This window comes from Haliaeetus leucocephalus, unplaced genomic scaffold (genome assembly GCF_000737465.1).
Source record: "Haliaeetus leucocephalus isolate CR32 unplaced genomic scaffold, Haliaeetus_leucocephalus-4.0 Scaffold362, whole genome shotgun sequence".
NCBI classification, from domain to species: domain Eukaryota; kingdom Metazoa; phylum Chordata; class Aves; order Accipitriformes; family Accipitridae; genus Haliaeetus; species Haliaeetus leucocephalus.
This window is the reverse complement of record NW_010972798.1, coordinates 6,109,869-6,127,523: the sequence shown is the minus strand read 5'-3', so window position 1 is coordinate 6,127,523 and position 17,655 is coordinate 6,109,869. Positions and strand designations below refer to the sequence as shown.

The 17,655-nt window shown below is 42.5% G+C and overlaps 1 protein-coding gene across 1 annotated transcript in view; it reads left to right on the top strand.

Annotated features, from left to right (window-relative positions):
* MCF2L2 (MCF.2 cell line derived transforming sequence-like 2) overlaps window positions 1–17,106 on the top strand; it is a 160,136-nt gene extending 143,030 nt beyond the window's left edge. The window contains exons 27-34 of the mRNA XM_010572952.1: window positions 3,541–3,636; window positions 7,600–7,689; window positions 9,787–9,858; window positions 11,608–11,694; window positions 13,939–14,057; window positions 14,616–14,728; window positions 15,718–15,821; window positions 17,006–17,106. Coding sequence (XP_010571254.1) covers window positions 3,541–3,636; window positions 7,600–7,689; window positions 9,787–9,858; window positions 11,608–11,694; window positions 13,939–14,057; window positions 14,616–14,728; window positions 15,718–15,821; window positions 17,006–17,106 — 782 coding nt within the window. The remainder of the gene's footprint in view (window positions 1–3,540; window positions 3,637–7,599; window positions 7,690–9,786; window positions 9,859–11,607; window positions 11,695–13,938; window positions 14,058–14,615; window positions 14,729–15,717; window positions 15,822–17,005) is intronic.
* The last annotated feature ends 549 nt before the right edge of the window (window positions 17,107–17,655 follow it).

The window sequence follows — 17,655 nt, the reverse complement described above, 5'->3', positions numbered from 1 at the left end:
CCTCCTCTGTGTATAGGTTCTCCTCTAGTGTATGGTAAATAAAGGCACATACGGTCACAGAAAGTCCCTCCATTATTTGAGGGCATAAATACAATAAATATATTCTATACAATGTATGTTAAAATGAACACTAAAAAGAAACTGGGTCTCATCTGGCAGTAGCAGGAACAGGAAATCTTTCAACAGCAGTTTCTCTTTTTAGGTGGTATTTTGAAATGTTAGAGCAAAGACTTTTCTAATAATACAAAAAAGAAAATTGCGAGGTCTTAAGAGATTAATGTCCAAATCAGGCTTAAAGTAACAGCAGGCCCTTTTATAAAAAGGAAGTGTAAAAAAAAAAAAAAAAAAAAAGTGGAATATTTTTTCTTTGAAATATAGGCTATTCACCAAAAGATTTTTCATTGCACTAAGTTTTTATTCTGGGGAGAAAGTTACGGTTTCTTCATTTAAAAAATCCAATGTTAAAAACCTGTTTCAGTAAAAATTTCTTTTTTTAAAAGGATGAACTTTTTAAAATAAAAAAACCCCAAAATTTGAAAAGCAGCCTTTCATCTGGAAGTCATAAACCCCCTTTTTAAAAAATTTCCAGGAAAATTATTGATGCTTTTTAACTGGTCCAGCTTATGCAAGAGTGTGGGAACTGGGATCACCCTATATGCTGATTTCCGTTCTTCTGCCTTCTGATTTCCCACGAGGAGTTCCCCAGGGCTCTCGCTGTAACCCCTGCTAGCTCAGCCGAGAGCCTCCTCATCCTCCCCACGCGGCTGCTCCCGCAGAGCCGAGCAGCGAGTCCCGGCTCTTCGTGGGTGCAGGGTGCGCCTCTGCGTCCTGGGCTGCAACACACGCTGTGCGGAGCGCCAGCGGAGGGGCTGTCCGCCCTCGGATGGCCCCCCGAAACTTTAATTTGCGTCCCTGTGAGGCACCTCTAGCTGGGACTCTGCAGGGGCTGAACCTGCCTTCAAAATGTACAGTTAGGTCCTGCTTTCAAAGGTGCAAAGGAATCGTGCTGCGGCCTTCTGGAGACTGGTGCGCTGCCAAAACTGTCTCTTTTGTGCCACCTACTGACTGTAACATGCCCAATATCTATGGAGTTAATGTGGACACAGATTATTTTAAAATATTGTTTTCTTTCTGTAGTACAGAGGGGGAGGGCACTACTGGGAAGCTATTTCAGTTTCATTATTCTTATGGATAAGTGCCTGTGATCGAGTTACCTACATATAAACCAGTGTTTTGTGTGGACCTGATTGGTAGATTTACTGACTTGAAGGTATACGGGAGCCGAGCCCTGCAGGAACCTCTGGAGACCACCCAGTCTAACTGCCCTGCTCAAAGCGGGGTCAGCTGGAGCAAGTTGCTCAGGGCCGTGTCCTGTTGGGTTGTGAATAGCTCCAAGGATGGTGACTCCACAACTGCCTTGGGGACGCTGTCCCAGGCTTTAGCCACCTTCACAGTAAAAAAGGGGTTTTTTCATATTTTTAAATGGAATTTCCCATATTTCAATTTGTGCCTATTGCCTCTCTCATCCTGTCATTGGGCTCCACTTCTTTACTGGATAAGATGCCCCTGAGCCTTTTCGTCTCCAGGCTGAACAATCCCAGCTCTCCCTCTTTCTCCTCCTGTCAGCTACTGCAATCCCTTAATCATCTTCATGGCCTTTCACTGGATTCACTCCAATATGTTCATGTCTCTTGTACTGGGGAGCCCAGGACAGGACACAGCACTCCGGGTGCGTCTCACTTGTGCTGAGCAGCGGGGAAGCATCGCCTCCCCGGAGCTGCTGGCAAGGCTCTGCCTAATGCAGCCCAGGATGCTGTTGGCCGCCTTTGCCACAAGTACTTATTACATTTGGAAATGGTTTCCAGGGTTATTTGGTATACCTACAGAAGGAAGGAAGAGGTCTGAAGTAACTCAGGTGGAGACAACATGTCTGTGGGGACTTGTGAAATCCTAAGGGGTCCCTCAGTGAAGTGATAGAATTGCGTAGCTGAAGAACTACCATATAAAGCCACCCCCTCCACACATGCGCTGTTGTACTTGCCTCGTGACTCTGTGATAATGAAATACTATGGATTTTCTTGCTCTACGCAAACAGAAAGTAAATATATTTTATGTACCAGTTTCTGGATTCTTTATAGGCTACAGTATCTACACAAAGATTGCCTCACAGTGGGAGCAGCAATGGCAGGGAATGGCTCTTAGGCCAACACAGGCAGTCTGAAAGCCAAACACTTCCCAGTACGCCTGTGGGCAGCCCCACAGCTGAACCGGCCGCTCAGTAGCAGTTCCTCACCAGATGCACCTGCCTGGCCCAAAGCTGGCATCAGGCCACTGGCTAGGAGGAGCTGAACCACACCAACATAATATTTCTGTATTGTTAAAAAGCTGTTCATCTCACACCCACCTATGCATGCAGGCACCTCGGAACCTGGATTATCTTGGCTGCAAATCAGGAAGTGATGGGATGCGCTTTTCTTGGGAAGCACAGCTTGTCTGTCTGTTGCTTGTCTGTCTGTGGCGTCACTGTGTCTTCACGTTCCCTTTGTACTTCTGGTCTTCATTTGTCCCTCTAATGATTTTCACTTGGCAGCGTATAAAATAAAGAGGAGGAAAAAGCTATTGGTTAAATCCTAAGGCACAGAACCAGGCAGCCAACACGTGGCTTTTCTCCTGCTCCCTTGCCATAAACCTTGTGTGTTACCTGCCCACACAAAGAAGGGGGCAGATGCAGAATTCAGCAGGAATGCATGGATCTGGGGGTTTGCTCTAGGTCCACCTGCTTCCTGCAATGCAAGTAATTGAGTATCTTTCAAACCCAGAGTCTCAGGACCTAGAGCCATCTGTGACTTATCTCTGTAAAGGTGACTGTGAGGCGGCATGGCTGGCTTACTCATGTAGGAGCCTGGCATGTAGGCTTTGCTGGCATGGCACTGCTTACATCCCAGCAAATCATGAGATCAAATGCATGACTATATGCCAGCTTCAGAGGCTGCTAGAAAGGCTTCAGCAGGTAAGGCTGAGAGTGTATCAGCTGATGATGACAGGCTCTTCAGTGCTAGTACTACACAGCAGAAGTGGGACTGCTCGCGACAATCGCTCTCTGTACATGCCCTGCGCTGCAAGGCTTCTTCTCTTATTTCTCCCTGCAAGCTTGCTGTTCCAACAATAATGATGTGTTTCCATAGTAAAAGGCACTAGATCCTTATTAATGAGCTTGCTGCTAAACTGTATTTTCCTTTGATGAGAGCTACATCCCTTCACCTGTTTTTCTTTGGTTTTGTTTTGTTGTTGTTGTTCTCCATTAAAACTCAGTGAACCAAACTCAACCCAGGGGCTCTGTTTGGCTCAGCTGGTTTAATCACCCTGACCTCATGTCACCTTTCTAATTGATTAGGTCTTGCTCAGGCTTGAACTGAATCAAAATTTATTTATTCATTTATTTATTTTTAGTTGTCATCTAGTGCTAACCTTTCCTTTCCCATAAGCTGAACAGCTGACCCTTCCTTCCTTATTTCTCTTCCCTCTCCCTCTCTCTCCTAGTTGATGCTTCCACCAGCCTTAACCTTGAGCGCACAGCGCTTGCTAGAAAGCGATTCACATTGCAAGGTCTTTCCAACCGCAGAGCTCCACCCAAAGGTAAAATCACCCCACGCAGCATTTGGTCTCTGGCCATCTGTCTCCTGCACTCCCACAATGTTCTCTCCATCCCATAGCGCCATCCATCACCATTTCCTAAAGTGCTGCCACATCTCACCAAAATGCTCCTGTCTGATGCACACATGTGGCTCCTCTTCTCAAAGATGCTGTTACCAAAAATTGCTCCTACGGCAGTGTTGGCAAGGCAAACTTTGAGTTGACTTGTTGGGTCTTTTACTGGTGCACAGTGCAAATAATGTTTGTTTCCAGTTTCTCTCAAGGGGCCAACTTGTTTTAAACCACCAGCCTAACTTCTTTCAGCAATTTACTGGCTTGAAGGGAAGAATATCATCTCTGTGTTGTACTACATGAGGTTTTCATGTGTTAAATTGTTCATTGGTTGGACCTCTTTTTTTTTTTTTTTTAAATGTTGCTCAGCCATGGCCTAATGGCTGCACTGGGGAACTGGAATTCAGAAGATCTGGGGTTTATTGCCATTTCTACTTAATTATGTTATATGACACTGTAAAATGGTGTGTTCTGAGTCTTTGTGCATAAATATTTAGAAGACACTTAATATCCATGAGTAGAGAGCATTGCATGTTCCTCTGATGGCTTTACAAGGAAGAGACTTTAGAGGAAAGAAAGAAATGTGAATAGAAATTAAATTAAATAACTATTTACAATCATCTCCTGAAAAGATAGTGTAATTACTCTTTTTATTGTTATTATGTGGCTTTCTCCTGTTCTGATAAATGACATTTCTTCTGTGAGACAAAGGGTTAGTGTGCAGTAATGGAGAGGGCGAGCATCAAAGGAGGAAGAAGCAAGATGAAAGAATAAAAAGAGAAATACAGAAGTATTAAATTACAATGTTACAGAGTAGATAAGAATACACCAAGAGTTAGTGCAGCCGTAAGATTCTAGCCGCAAGGGTAAGGCTGCACTTGGTAGTAAGATCCAAGATGTCCAAACCAGTTCAATGTTCTGAATACAAAACAGGAAGTGGTTTCCAGATCCTGTGACTTAGGGAAATCAGTTACAAAATACAGATTTCAGAAATGCTAGCTAATGCTGTAAGCTGGGCGAGTTTGGATCTGCAATTTTGTTTTGGGCCTCTTTTGCTCTTTTATCTGAATTTTTCTTGTCATGTGAAATGTCTTGCATTGTATTCAGTGTTCCAGACAGCAAAGCACAGTTCAGACGAGTTCATACCCCCTAAGCTGTAGGCACTCTCAGCTCAAAGAGTTTCTGGGTCTGGTTACCTGAGATTCCCGTGAACCACCTCCATTACACAATGTCCCATTGCACTTTGTTGTGCTGTTCAGTTACTAATCTGGTCCTGGCCTGGAGGAAACCAGTTGGCAAATAAGCTGGATAATTTGCAGAGTGTGGTCATTTCTGCAGGCAGTGACAACGCAAAGCCCTGTTAGCACTGTATGGACTGGCTGTTAGGGCAGATCGGAAGCTGTGAGAGGGTAACAGAGAAGTTACTGCAATAATCTTGTCCTGCTCTTGACCCCTTTATCTAGGGATTTGTTACTGGCCGTGGCAGGAGATGCCATATTGAGCTGAGTGTGCTTTGCTTCAGACCCACTGTGTCTGTTCATGTCCAGAACACATAAAAGGGAAGGTTTAAACAACAAAATAACAAGACTAACTAGGGGGAAAACAAGATTGCCTGATGGATATCAACTGGCAGTGGAGCATGGATGCTGAAAGCATTGCAGAACTGTCTGCCCGGGCTGGATAAGTTGGGGTAGAAATTGTTGTATATAAACACCTTGGTGTTTTGGCCAAAGAAATGCTGATGTCTGGAGGGGAAACTTTACCATCCTGCACTCCATCAGTGCAGAGACCCCCAAGGCAGCCATACCAGCACTGGAACCAAAGCGCATGAAAGCCCCCGCTCATAGCACTCTGCATCTCCCCCAGCCTTGGGTCAGGATTAGCTGTCCCGGTTTGCAGAGCCAAGCTCATATTCCTTGGAGTTGGTGCAAGGTCTCCAAGAGCTGTATGATGTGGTGTAAATGTAGCCCAACACCATAATTATAAAGTGAATTTTTCTATGTATTTTAGTAAAGGGCAGTTACAGCAGCCTAAATGTGGAGTCATCCCATTGTAATTATCACTGAGAGCAAGTTTAACCTCTCATTTTTCTTCAGCCTTTTAGGAGGTGTGAATAAGGATGTACCTGAATATATGTGCTTTTATGAGTAAAGTGGTAAGGAAGTGCATTGGCAGATACAGAATTTACAGTCTTTTTACAGTAGCTAATCTACCATTAAAATTGCACTGAGATTTTAAGGAGCTAATATGGTTTCCTGATGTTTTGGCATAATAAAACATTATACGAATTGCAGTTCAACCAGTCACGCTAATTTCTGCTCCACTGAAAACATATAGTGAAAGTGACATTTACTAGGCAGAAATATGGAAAAAACAAAGTAAAGAGAAATGTTGTATGACTGAACATTAAAATAAGGAAATGTGAAGATGAGGAATGGGAAAGAGAATTTTAAGATCCCTGGCAAGGAAATCTTCACAGTAGTATTTCTGCACAGGATATTTAAACCTGAAATATAAAATCACCTGAAACTTATTTTACTCCAGTGCTGTATGCCAGTTAACCATGGGGGGAAAAAAAAAAAAAGAAAAAGAGAGGGAAAAGAAGATAGACATGATAAGAGAAAGGACACAACTGGAATAGAAAAGTCCCTCTGAATCACAGGCACCATCTAGGAAGATCTGGGCTAAGATTCAGCAAAGCATGTGAGCATGTGCTACGAAGAGTTTCATGTGAAATATCTCTTCACCTATCGCAGGAAATTTTTTGGTAAAAATAGAAACAACTACTTAATTTTTACATAAGTGTTTTTCTGATATTTTTAAAAATCAAAACATAAAAATCACAAATAGTTTTTGACAAATCTGAAAACCTTCAACAGAATGTTTAAAGCCATTTCTAATACCATTTTCAGCTGAGATTGTGTCCTGGTAGAGTTAAGTGTTCGAGTATCTTACTGAAAATGAGGTATGAAGCATATGAATAGCTTTACTCATGTCTCAATGGAAATACTGACTTGACTAATGCAGCACATGTGCTTAGAATGTTTTAAGCAGAAGAGACTAAAAAGTTAATCCTGAAATATTTGTAAGCAAGCACCCTTTTCTCCCAAGTGCTGCTGCTGTAGCTGGTAGGTGCAAGAAATGTACTGATGTGCCTGTAGAAGTGTAGACACAATCTCTTAAGAGCTGCGCAATGACCTCAGTGTGTTTTGAAACATCATGTGCTCTCTGGAGCTAGCTGACAGTCAGTCTATTTATACCTCTGATCTGTTTATGAAATATTTTGAGTAAAAAATGCTACTCACATCTCGTAGTGAAATCTGGGGAAGTTGTGTCTTCACTCCTAAGCGGACTTTGAGAAAAGGCAGGATCCTAATTGGAGTAAACCAAAAAAAGCTCTGTTGCCCTCACTTTCTCCAAGCTGATTTGCACCACTAAGGATGGAGGCTCAGCGAGCATTTTCAGGCAGTCACACAGTTAACTTCATGTTTGTTTTTCAGTGTATTTCAGGTCAGTCATCACAGGATGAGCAGTTCAGTGTCTAAAATAATCCAAACCTCATTTGTAGACACACGCACCATTCTAACCATCATGCTCATCTCTCTGTGTTTTGTAGCTATACGTAAACACTAGTTGGTTGCTAAAATATTAATTGGCATGTCTCCTTTCTGAAGTATTAAAACTGGGGCAATTGGAATTGCTTCAAAAATATGTTCATATAAACTCTTTTCTGTGCTTTTCAATTTGTTGAGGGTATTTTTCCTGGCTGTTTTAGAGGAGCAACCTACCTTTTGTTTACCCTTTTCCCGCTGCTGCTTTGCTTTGGACATCTTTTACCCTCAGTGCTTATTAACCTCTAATCCTGCCCTGCATTGCATCTGTCTATTCTCCCAGATCCAGAATCTAAGGAAAGAGAAGTTACCCGTCGCTTTTCCCTAGCCTCCTCCATCAGCACCACAGTTAATGCTTCTGCTGTGACCAAAGGTACTGTCATGCTGCTTGCTTAGCTACCCTTCTCCCTTCCTGCTGACTGATACATTTACTGCCAAATGCTGTTCACAGAGTGAGTACATCAGGCTCAATTTTTACAAATGCAGGAGGTTCCAGTAGAAGAAAAGTCAGGACTAGTATAACACTTGCAGGAGGGCAGGCCAAGACATTTTGAATGTATATCAAGGTGTGCTGCCAGAATATATAGTGACTCTTCTCAGTTTGTCCATAATAGGCTTTGAAGAGCAGTGCTGGTTTCCATGGAAACTGCATTAATGTTTGACTGATGTGGGGTTAGGTTTCCAACTTCTCCTTAGTTTGGATTAACTGAAATTCAGTAGAAATTATTTCTCCATTTCCTTAAAGCTGTTTAGGATTTTTGCCTTCACGAAGGAGAGAATCTCCTCATTGCATAGCAGAGATCAGATGGCAAGAAAGGCTGAAATCAAGCCAAAAATGGAGTAGCAATAAATGCCAGTTTTAAGCATATTTAGCATAATCACAGTTATGATTAAAAATTATGCTTGCCAGGAAATTTTCAGACGTGTAAGGGAGCTAGGTGCCCAGAATGCACTGAACTCTATGCAGTTTGTGTGGGAACTTATGAAAGTTTTATTTTTGAGCTGTTATTATTTTGAGAAAAGGCACTTTTACAGAATTTACTTTTAAGTTACTGCACTAGTGGCTACATTTAAACTCAAAATCACACCATGCATTTGGGCAAGCTGGTTGTATTGAAAATCAGTAGGATTGTAGGCACCTATGCCTACATGTCAGAGCTGCTTTTGAGAACAGAACTTACAGTCTTACATTGGAGTCTGAATATACCATCTTTTGGCAGTTCCCAGAATGAAGTGGAGGAACTGATTTGCAAGTTTAAGATTTGCGGGGCAATTCACAAACCAAAATAGAAGGAAAAAATGGCCAAATTAATTTGTATAAGGTTGCACAGTATTTATGAACCATATCCTTGACTGTGCAATGAGGCTGTCATGAAATGAGAGCATGGGTGGGTTTATTGACAGAGGAAGGATGTGATATTACTGCTACATACAAATGTTTCTTTGCCAACCTCTTTAGACCATAGCACTAAAACATCACTACATGGAAATGATGGTCATAGCACAGGAGAAGAGGTTCTTACAGCTTCCTGACCTCAGCAACAACTTCAGAAATACATGATCAGTTACTAAGTTATGGGAAGACTGAACTATTTCTTAATATCTTTCCAAAGCTGGGGAAGAGAAAGAAGCACATATGTACAAAGAGAATGGGCAATCAAAGGTTGTTCTTTAGTGTAGTTTATCAAAGAGAGCATGTGTGAATTACAATGAAATTCAAACTTTGTTACAGTTTCATGTAAAAACATCCTGCCCTAGGTTCCTGTCTGCCACAAGACTCTTGGCAATTTCTTGGAATGCTGAGAAAACTACATTTGTAATGATTTTAAAAGCTAGAAAACAAATTAGTGCTTTTCAATTAAGTGGTTGATTTACAGCATCTGCTTTAAGAAAATATTTCAGATGACTAAAGAACTGAAGCCTGAGTCTTGTCTCAGCAACAGCCAAATGCAGGTCTAGCTAGTGTGTTTGGGTCATCCCATCCAAGGTTACTGCATGCTGCTGGGTGCTGATCCTAACTGCTAACAGTTCAGCTCCGTCACATCACCAGTCCTCCACATGTGGAGTCAGGACACAGGAGAAGCACTGTACATGGACCTGTGACGGATGCTCTCCACCTCTGCGGGGTATAAGTGTTGGCTTTTGTGATCTCTTCGCTGCCAGCCTCATGGGTAGAAAGCTGAGATTGTGAGTCTGGCTGTGTTAGTGCCATCTCCTGGACAAGAGGGAGAGAAAACATCTGTGAAATCTGATAGGAAGTATATATATTTACTATGTATTAATGTCTTTTGCAAAAAGGGGTCTGTTTCCTATCCACATCAGAGAAGTGTTTAGCCCCTAGAGTGTAGGGGCTGGTCATTTTTCTGAGTGAAATGGAGAGTATTAGGCAGGTAGTGTTTCCAGGTATCAGGAAAGCAAGTTTCTCCATTAACAATATTTACAGCCTTGTGACTCTGCAAACTTCACACAGGTCCCCTTGTTCCTGCAGTTAAAGTCAAGAGACATGAAATAAAGAGTGACCCAACTCCCCTGGGGTTTGAAGGTATGAGTATTTCCATCCTGCATGAAAACCTGTTTGGCAATCTTTTGATATTATTCACTGAATTCACATCTCATCACTGCTGGCAGACGACACTGGAGTCCGTTAGGGGTTTGGTGTCAGGTTATCTGTTTAACTGCGATAAACACAGCTTTGTCACCCCCTTGCCTGTCCCCTGCACTCATGTTATATTTACCAACTTTCACCTAGGGATGGGCCTAAGTTAAAACTCCCATTCTCTGCCTGTTTTGGGAAGTTATGCTCTAGACTGTCATCTGGATCTGGATTTTCTGCCTGGCTTCTACCTCGCTGCGTAGAGTGCAGCAGCAGGGAGCCAAGGGGCTACTTTTCACCTTCACCTGCAGTCTGGCCGCTTGCATCCCTCTTCCCTTGCTAGTGTCTATACCTAATAAGAGGAGCAGGAGCCATGCGCATGAAGACTAGAGAAGAGGCTAGACTGTGCATTAATATCCATTTAAGGTGCAGTGTTTCATTTCAGCCAAGCAGAATTTCCACCTATTCGTTGCAGCAGATTAATCAATTACTGTTTAATAAACAGTTTCAAAGAGTTAAACTAGGAAGTTACTCCCCAGCCACTGGAAGATCACCAGCTTCCATTGTCAGCTTTCTCCTTTACATGAGCATTTGCCAGAGCACATTGCCTTGTGGGGGCACAAGCAGTCAGGTACCCCTGCTGGAGGACAGGGAGGAGAGACGTGTAGGCTGAGGAATCCTTTCTTAGGGTTGTGTTGCTCTGCACAAAACCTTGGTAGAAAGGGCAGGTGCCAGGTCAGTGATGGAATCAGTGACATATCAGAGCTATCTCCTATGTCACTCCCAGCAGAAGAGGAAACTGGAACAGAAAGGTTGGAAGAAACAATTCAGAGACAGCAGAGAAAATAGTAGTTTTGCTGTTTGCAGAATATTTCCTTTTGCCAGTGACCCCTGGCACTACATTTGGAATCATTCTGGAATCCAGCACCAGAGTTTCCCAAACTGGTGTTTATACCTCACTTCCCTCACTGACAGATACCATGTGGCCACAGAGGTAGGTGGTATTTCAAGGTGCAAGTACTATCCGTAGGATAGAGCTAAGTTGATCCTCACTGGTTAAAAACATGGTCTTACTGCACAACATGTCTCACCAGACTGAGTTTCTTTAAGTAGGAAACAATGAACATTATCATCCCTTTACCAGAAGTTATTGCTGCTATTATAAGGTCTCTGACAGAGTTAATAACGCAAAGGATTTGATGTACTTAGATAAAAAGTTCCCCTACAAAATTGCGTTGCATTCATCAAGAGTGAAATAATTCATTTCTGGCTGGGAAGAAGAGCCTCCCTGGTCCCCTTTCATTGCTGTATGGATGGGCATCAAAACCATATACCATCACCTACAGAATGATTTGAAATGCTGCAAGGAAAATATGTTAAAAATGCATAAGGAAGCTGTAGTGAAATAGAACACTGCACTGTTCACCCAGCAATCATTTTCCTTAATTAACATCAACATTTCTGTTTGATTCATTTGGCTGTTCTCTGTCCTTCTCAGACTTACCTTTTTTCTGTGGAATGCTACTGTCTTTTCACTCATTTGTGCTGGTCATGTGTCTCCTCTTATAACTGTTGGACCCCAGTCCACCTGTTTGTTAAAAAGACTACCAGTTGCAAAGGTGATACAAGAATTCACTTTGTACTGGTTGTCTGGTCACTATTTCACCTTGAAGACACAAATTGTACTTCCCGTCACAGATGCTTTTGAGAACACCATATTGGCCCAGACTAAATGTAATACCGGTTCTACCACGAGACCCGTACCTAGATCTGCTTCACAGACAGGTAAACAAAATTAAAACATTTATCATCTCAATTTGAGAGTGCAATATAAATTTATTATAATATTTGCTCTCTTTAAATTAAAGAGATTTTTCTCTTTTAATGAACGTTATTTCCTGTGAAAGCAATGAAAGAGCAAGCTTAGATCACTAGAAGGTATAGAAACAATGTCCCAGATTCTGGTTTTCTGTAAGTCAGGCACAGCTGAAAATAATTCTTTTAATTGATGTTGGAGAGCTCAGAATTTGATCTGTGTTATTTTATAGCTTGAATTAAGTACACAAAAGTCAGACTATTTCTTAATCTCTGAAATTTGAATAGCAATTTGTATGGAAGAGGAAGGCTGATGCATGTATTTGTAAGGAATCCTTGCTATTTAGGTTTCTGCCTTGGATGCTTTCTACAAATGACAGTGGCAAAAGATTACTGAAGTTTTGTGTAAAGGGGAAGGTGGATGTCTTTTTCTTTTGGTGTTTGTAGCCCAACATGTGAATTTGAACTGGAATTGCTGTAGCAGTTTAAAGCTAATTAGCATCAATGTATTCCTGTACATTTAGACAGTTGCTAGTATTTTGCTGGTGTGATTCAACTGATACAGAATATGGGGTCCAGTTCTATATGCTGCATGGTCTGTAATTGAAATTGCCTCTTCTGCCTCAAAACTCTGTTGGTATAGACGTTGGCAGGGATACTCACAACCCAGCACATGAATGCCATGTCAGATGCTAGGTTACACCTTGAAAAGTATGGATGACCTTACCATACCTGTAGGGTTATAACTGGGGATGCTGCTCTGGTGGAAGAAGGTCACTGTCTCTCTTGTAACTGAATTGCAGTGGTCAGGGCAGTCACAGCCCCTGTGTACCAGGAGGGAGGAGAAGGGGCTGCAGAACTGCGTGACCCCGTGTTGCACCAACCAGTGCCTGTAGTAGGGAGGATGTGCATGGGGAGGGATTAAATAAATCAATTAATCTATTTCTCCCAGATCAGGTTGCTTTTCTGTTTACTGTCTGAACTGCCTGGCTTGGGTTTTGTATTTTCTCAGGCCAGGTTTTGATGTGGGTTTTGAGTGCTGGATTATGCATAATCCCACTGCATGAGCTTCTGTCTCCGTGCCTTATTGTCAGAGCACTGCTTTGCCTTGTCAAGAGCAATGGCCCACAGGCTGTAAAGAACTTGATTCAGCATCTGCTCAGCCCAGGTCCCTGCGAATCAGCTGATGCACAGCAGGTACATTAAGTAGGAAGGCATGTAGTGATTTGGTGGACTCCATTCTGCTTGTATATGTCAGGGCTGCAGAAACCCTTGGTAGATGCAAGGTCTGATTCCTTCTAGCTGGACTGTAGTCATCCCCATCAGAAAAGGGACAGGCATCAAGTGTGAAGGAAAGTGTAGATCATGACTGCCATGTGTACAGAAGAGGCTGAGTTACTTTTCCATCATGGGAGCTTCAGGCAGGCAGGTCTTATAAGGCTCAGCCTGAATTTCCATTGGGACACATCCTCTGGGCATGCCTTTGCAGGTGTAGAGACTGGCTGTTGTGCTTGGGCTGGAAATCTCTCATTAAGTCCCTTCCACTGGGCTGAGGTGGTTTTGGGTACAAATAATGCAATAAGACTGCTAACAGCAGAAATATTAATGAGAACTTCTTTACCCACCACTAAGGTCTTATTGTCTTTGTGCCTTGTTTACTCTGTCCCTTCCCTGCAGCTCCAGCCTGCTCCAGGCTATAGTATTGTAAGTTGCTCAGGTGGTAATATCACCTTGGGGTGAGATAGAGTTAAGAAGTCAACTAAAATTCAATGGCTTCGGACTTCAATTTAGAGATAAACATGTGGAGGTAAGCTGGAAACTGAATGAGCATGGCCTTCTGAAAATCATGTCAGCAAAAGTTATCATTTGCTACAGCACTCACTCCACAGAAATATTAGTGGTCCTTGCTTTTTGTACGTCCTGAACCGAAGAGATTTAGCAATGCTAAACACTCAAGGTATTGATGGGCATCAATGTGGCCACGCAGTCTGCCCTCCCACAAATGACAGCAAGTGCTACAGGCTTTTAGAGACAGCATAATGGCTGCAATGTAATTTTTATGGCAAAATGAGGGAACAAGCTGTAAAAAGGTACAAGCAATTCAGTAAGTGGAATAGTGGGAAGTGAACCTGTGACAATTATTTTTAAAAGACTGAATTTGAAAGAAGCTAATGACTGATAGCTAACTCTTTTTGTTTTATCTCCTTTGAAAAGGTTGGCCCAGCAGACAAATGCCATCTCTAGACACATTTGAAGATTTCGAAGCCATCCCCTCCAGCACAGATGAACTCTCCAACTCTTCCGACCTGGAGGAAGAGACCAACCCTAACAATGTAATTCCTTTTTCAAATTACGCTGCCCTGTCCCAGTGCAACCTCCTTTTCTCTAAAGATCACAATTTAACCTGCAAAGTTTAGGTTCATATCAGCCTTAAATTAATGGATGTGTTGGAATACAGAAGATGGGTGTTGGGAGATTATTCCAAGACTATTTTGTTGATAAGGATCAGGACCATAAAAAGTCACCCTTACTTGTAAGCTGTAGCTTTACCTGTTAGAAAAGTGAGGGAAAACTCTGAGCCTTTAAAAAAGTAATTTCAGACTTTTCCAGAAAACTTAACCTGGTGTCACAAACCCAATTTATATATCAGAATAGTGTCTGTCCGGTTAATTCTAAAGCCTGAATGCACAGCACAGTTCGGTCCTAAGTTTGAATAATATTTAACTTGGGCAGGATAAAAGGAATAAAAAGTGACACAATTCCCTACAGAAGAAATCTCTGCCAACTTGAAATGCCTAATTCAGTATTTAACTAAATTTGCTCTCTCTTGCACAGTGTTCTTTCATCCATAGTGACTGTATTACTGGTGCATTGTTTCATCATTTTTTTAGGGGACCAATCTTTTTCGGGTAGAAGGCAGTTTTGACAGCTGTTTCCCGGATTCTCTTACACTCGAGGATGGAGATTTAGTGCAGTTTGTGCAGGAAGGAGAGAACGGTCAATGGTAAGTCAGCAGAGAGACAGAATTTGACAGATAGAACTGCCATAACCTCCTGGAAAAGATGGAAAATATTCAGAAGAATGTCAAAGCCTCTTCAAAATCAATCCAAATCCACTCACCCCATTGACCACAATGTGAAAGAGGCAGTGGGAGGCATGAACATACAACAAGCTTTGGTTAATTCCACCTGGTTGGCTTTCATCCCAAATGCTTGTGACATGAGGCTTAAGAGGACAGAAGTTTGCATAAAGGAAATGGAGGGGAATATTTGGGCTTTTGACACCTTCCAGCCAGAAGGACAGCTGTCAAAGGCAGCATGCTCCCATAGGAGACATCAATAAAATTCCCATGCCTTCCATCGAGCTACAGCAATGAACCAGAAAGCCTTTTTACCCCCAAAGGCTTAAATATAAGACGTGATTGACAAAGTGGAATGACTCTGGCCACCTTGCGCTCATGTACATTTTGGTGTATTTATTCTCTCTTGCTGACAAGTGAGTGTTAGGAACAGACCTGGCTGGATATCTGAAATCTCCTTCTGTGGGTAATTTGGAGGAAGAAGGTCTGATCTCCTTGAAACAGCTATGCAGTCAGACCTTTCACTCAGAACTGACATGCAGCTGAGATGGGAGCAAGTCCCATAGGGTGAAGTGAAATAAATCCATCCACCCTGCATGGTATTTACAGCAAGGGGGGTGGACAATATGAGAGATTCATTTTCTTTGGCTCTGAATTTGGCCCATGGTCTCAAACACAGGCCAAGGCCACTGCTTCCTTGTCGCACAGTCTGCTTGCAAGTGAGCTTCATCTGGGATTCTGGGTCACCATCTGAGACTGCTGAAACTTCGTCACCAGTTACCTGTAGGACTGACTGCTGAGTCCTCTGTCTTCTTCCTTAGTTTAGGAAATAGCAGCCCAACATGCACCTCTAAGAAACACAACCCAGGGAAAGGAAATGTAGGGAAATTCACTGACTCTTCTCTGAATTTCAGGTTAGTGAAGAAACTGGTCTCTGAGAAAAGTGAGTGGGTTCCTTCCAGTATATTGCAGCCAGCAGAGGGGGACAGTAACAACATGATTAAGAACAGCAATGCAGGTAATAGAGGACGTGTTACTGGCATTTAAATTTATTTTTTTCATACTAAAAAAGGATATGATAAAAAAGGATGTGATAAAGAGTGCATTTTCTGTATTGAAGTACTCGGCCTGAGTGTCTGTCTGTGCTGCAGTCTCTGGTGACACAGCTGAGTTAGCCTGAAATTTGGTGCCGTGGATGTCAGAGCTAGTTAGGCACAGCAGCTTACCTTGGCATGGTTTAATTGTTTTCCCCTTCCTAGGCAGAACTTGAATCCCCCACCAAACTCCTGTGGCTGCCAGTACACAGGCTGGCTACTTTACAGCTAGCCCAAGTGTGTCATATGACAGGGTGTGTTGTAACTGCAGGATAGCTTTCATCCAGACACAGGTAGCGTTTGAATTTAGATCAGCATCAGGGATGTGGTTCTGGTCTAGGTTTGAAAACATTAAAGTCTCATGAACCATTGGTGCTTTCATCATATTTCACTGCTGGCTCCAAAGGCTGGAGGAAGGGCTGCTCTGGCGAGATTTCAGCCAAATCAGCACTAAAAGTCATCCTTTCTTCAGCTTTGGTTCTGACCTAACACCCAAACAGGTTGCACTGGAAAAGCTGAATCTCAGTAGATCTGCAGATCAAAGGTTTACAATTTTAGATTAATTTTTGCCCATCCTTAAATATAATTTACCAAAATGTGTCCTGCTTTTATTCTGGTAACAGAAGAAAGCAAAATCTGGCACAGCCATTCCCTGGGGACCTGCGATAGAGAGCTACCAGCATTTTATTCTGAGTTACTGGTTTCTTTCGATTTTTTTTTTTTTTTTTTGGGTCAGTTTGTTAAAATGGAGAAAGATCTTTATGAAAGTTAACCAGGATTCTTTGCTGTGGTTTAAAGGGAGTTTGGTAACTGCTGCTCCTTCTCCTCCACAGCAGGTCAGTTCTGTCTTCACCTCAGTGCCTAACTATGGCTCTCATTTCTTTGGCATGTCTACTGCTTCAAAAGAAAAATAAAGCCACACACACATTACAGTTAGTTACATGCCAAAAGAGCCTCCCTTGCCTTTAATGAAGGAATTAGGTGAGCAGTCGAATTGTGATTATTTATTTTTTACTTTATTTCAGGCTTTTAACAATGAACATCAAGACTGTAGATGGGAAATCCTTTAGACGTGTTGTAGTGACAATGCCCGTGTCCTCCTTTTCAGACATGTACAACGATTCCTGCAGTACAGCCTCAGTAGAGTCAGACACCAAGGAGAGCGAGGTGGCCAAAACCTTCCCAGCAGAACAGAGGGCTGGCAGCTGAACAGCAGGACCAGCCTTCCTCAGGACCCCATCCATCTCTATTTATTTTGGGTGGACACTGGATCAAAGTTGCCTTTCTCACAAGCTCTGAGGTTCATAATTCACTATAACTTTATCAGCATGAACAGATGAGAACTGTGCTGTCCACCTGGCAAGCTGGGAAAAACAAACTTGAAAGGAACATTAAACATCCAGAAAGCATCAAAACCCACCTTCAGTATTAGAGGAGAAAAATGCTTCTCGCATTGATTATCAAACTGGTTCAGAAGATGTGGCCTAAATTAGGTCAACAGCAGAGCTGAAGAGTTACTATGCACGCACCTTTTGGCAACTTTGCTTGAACACCGAGTCACTGCAGAGGGACACATGCATGGTTATGAGTTCTTGCTCTACCATGGGGGTCGCCTGGAGGTTTTTCCATTTGCTTGCCTCTGGCTGTGCCTTCGCCGTCCTCCTTAATTCCAGCTGATACATCAGAAACGTGCCCTTTTTGCTGATGGTCAACACCAAAACCATCCCATTTTAGGGTGGTTGTGGAAAGGAAGCTCCT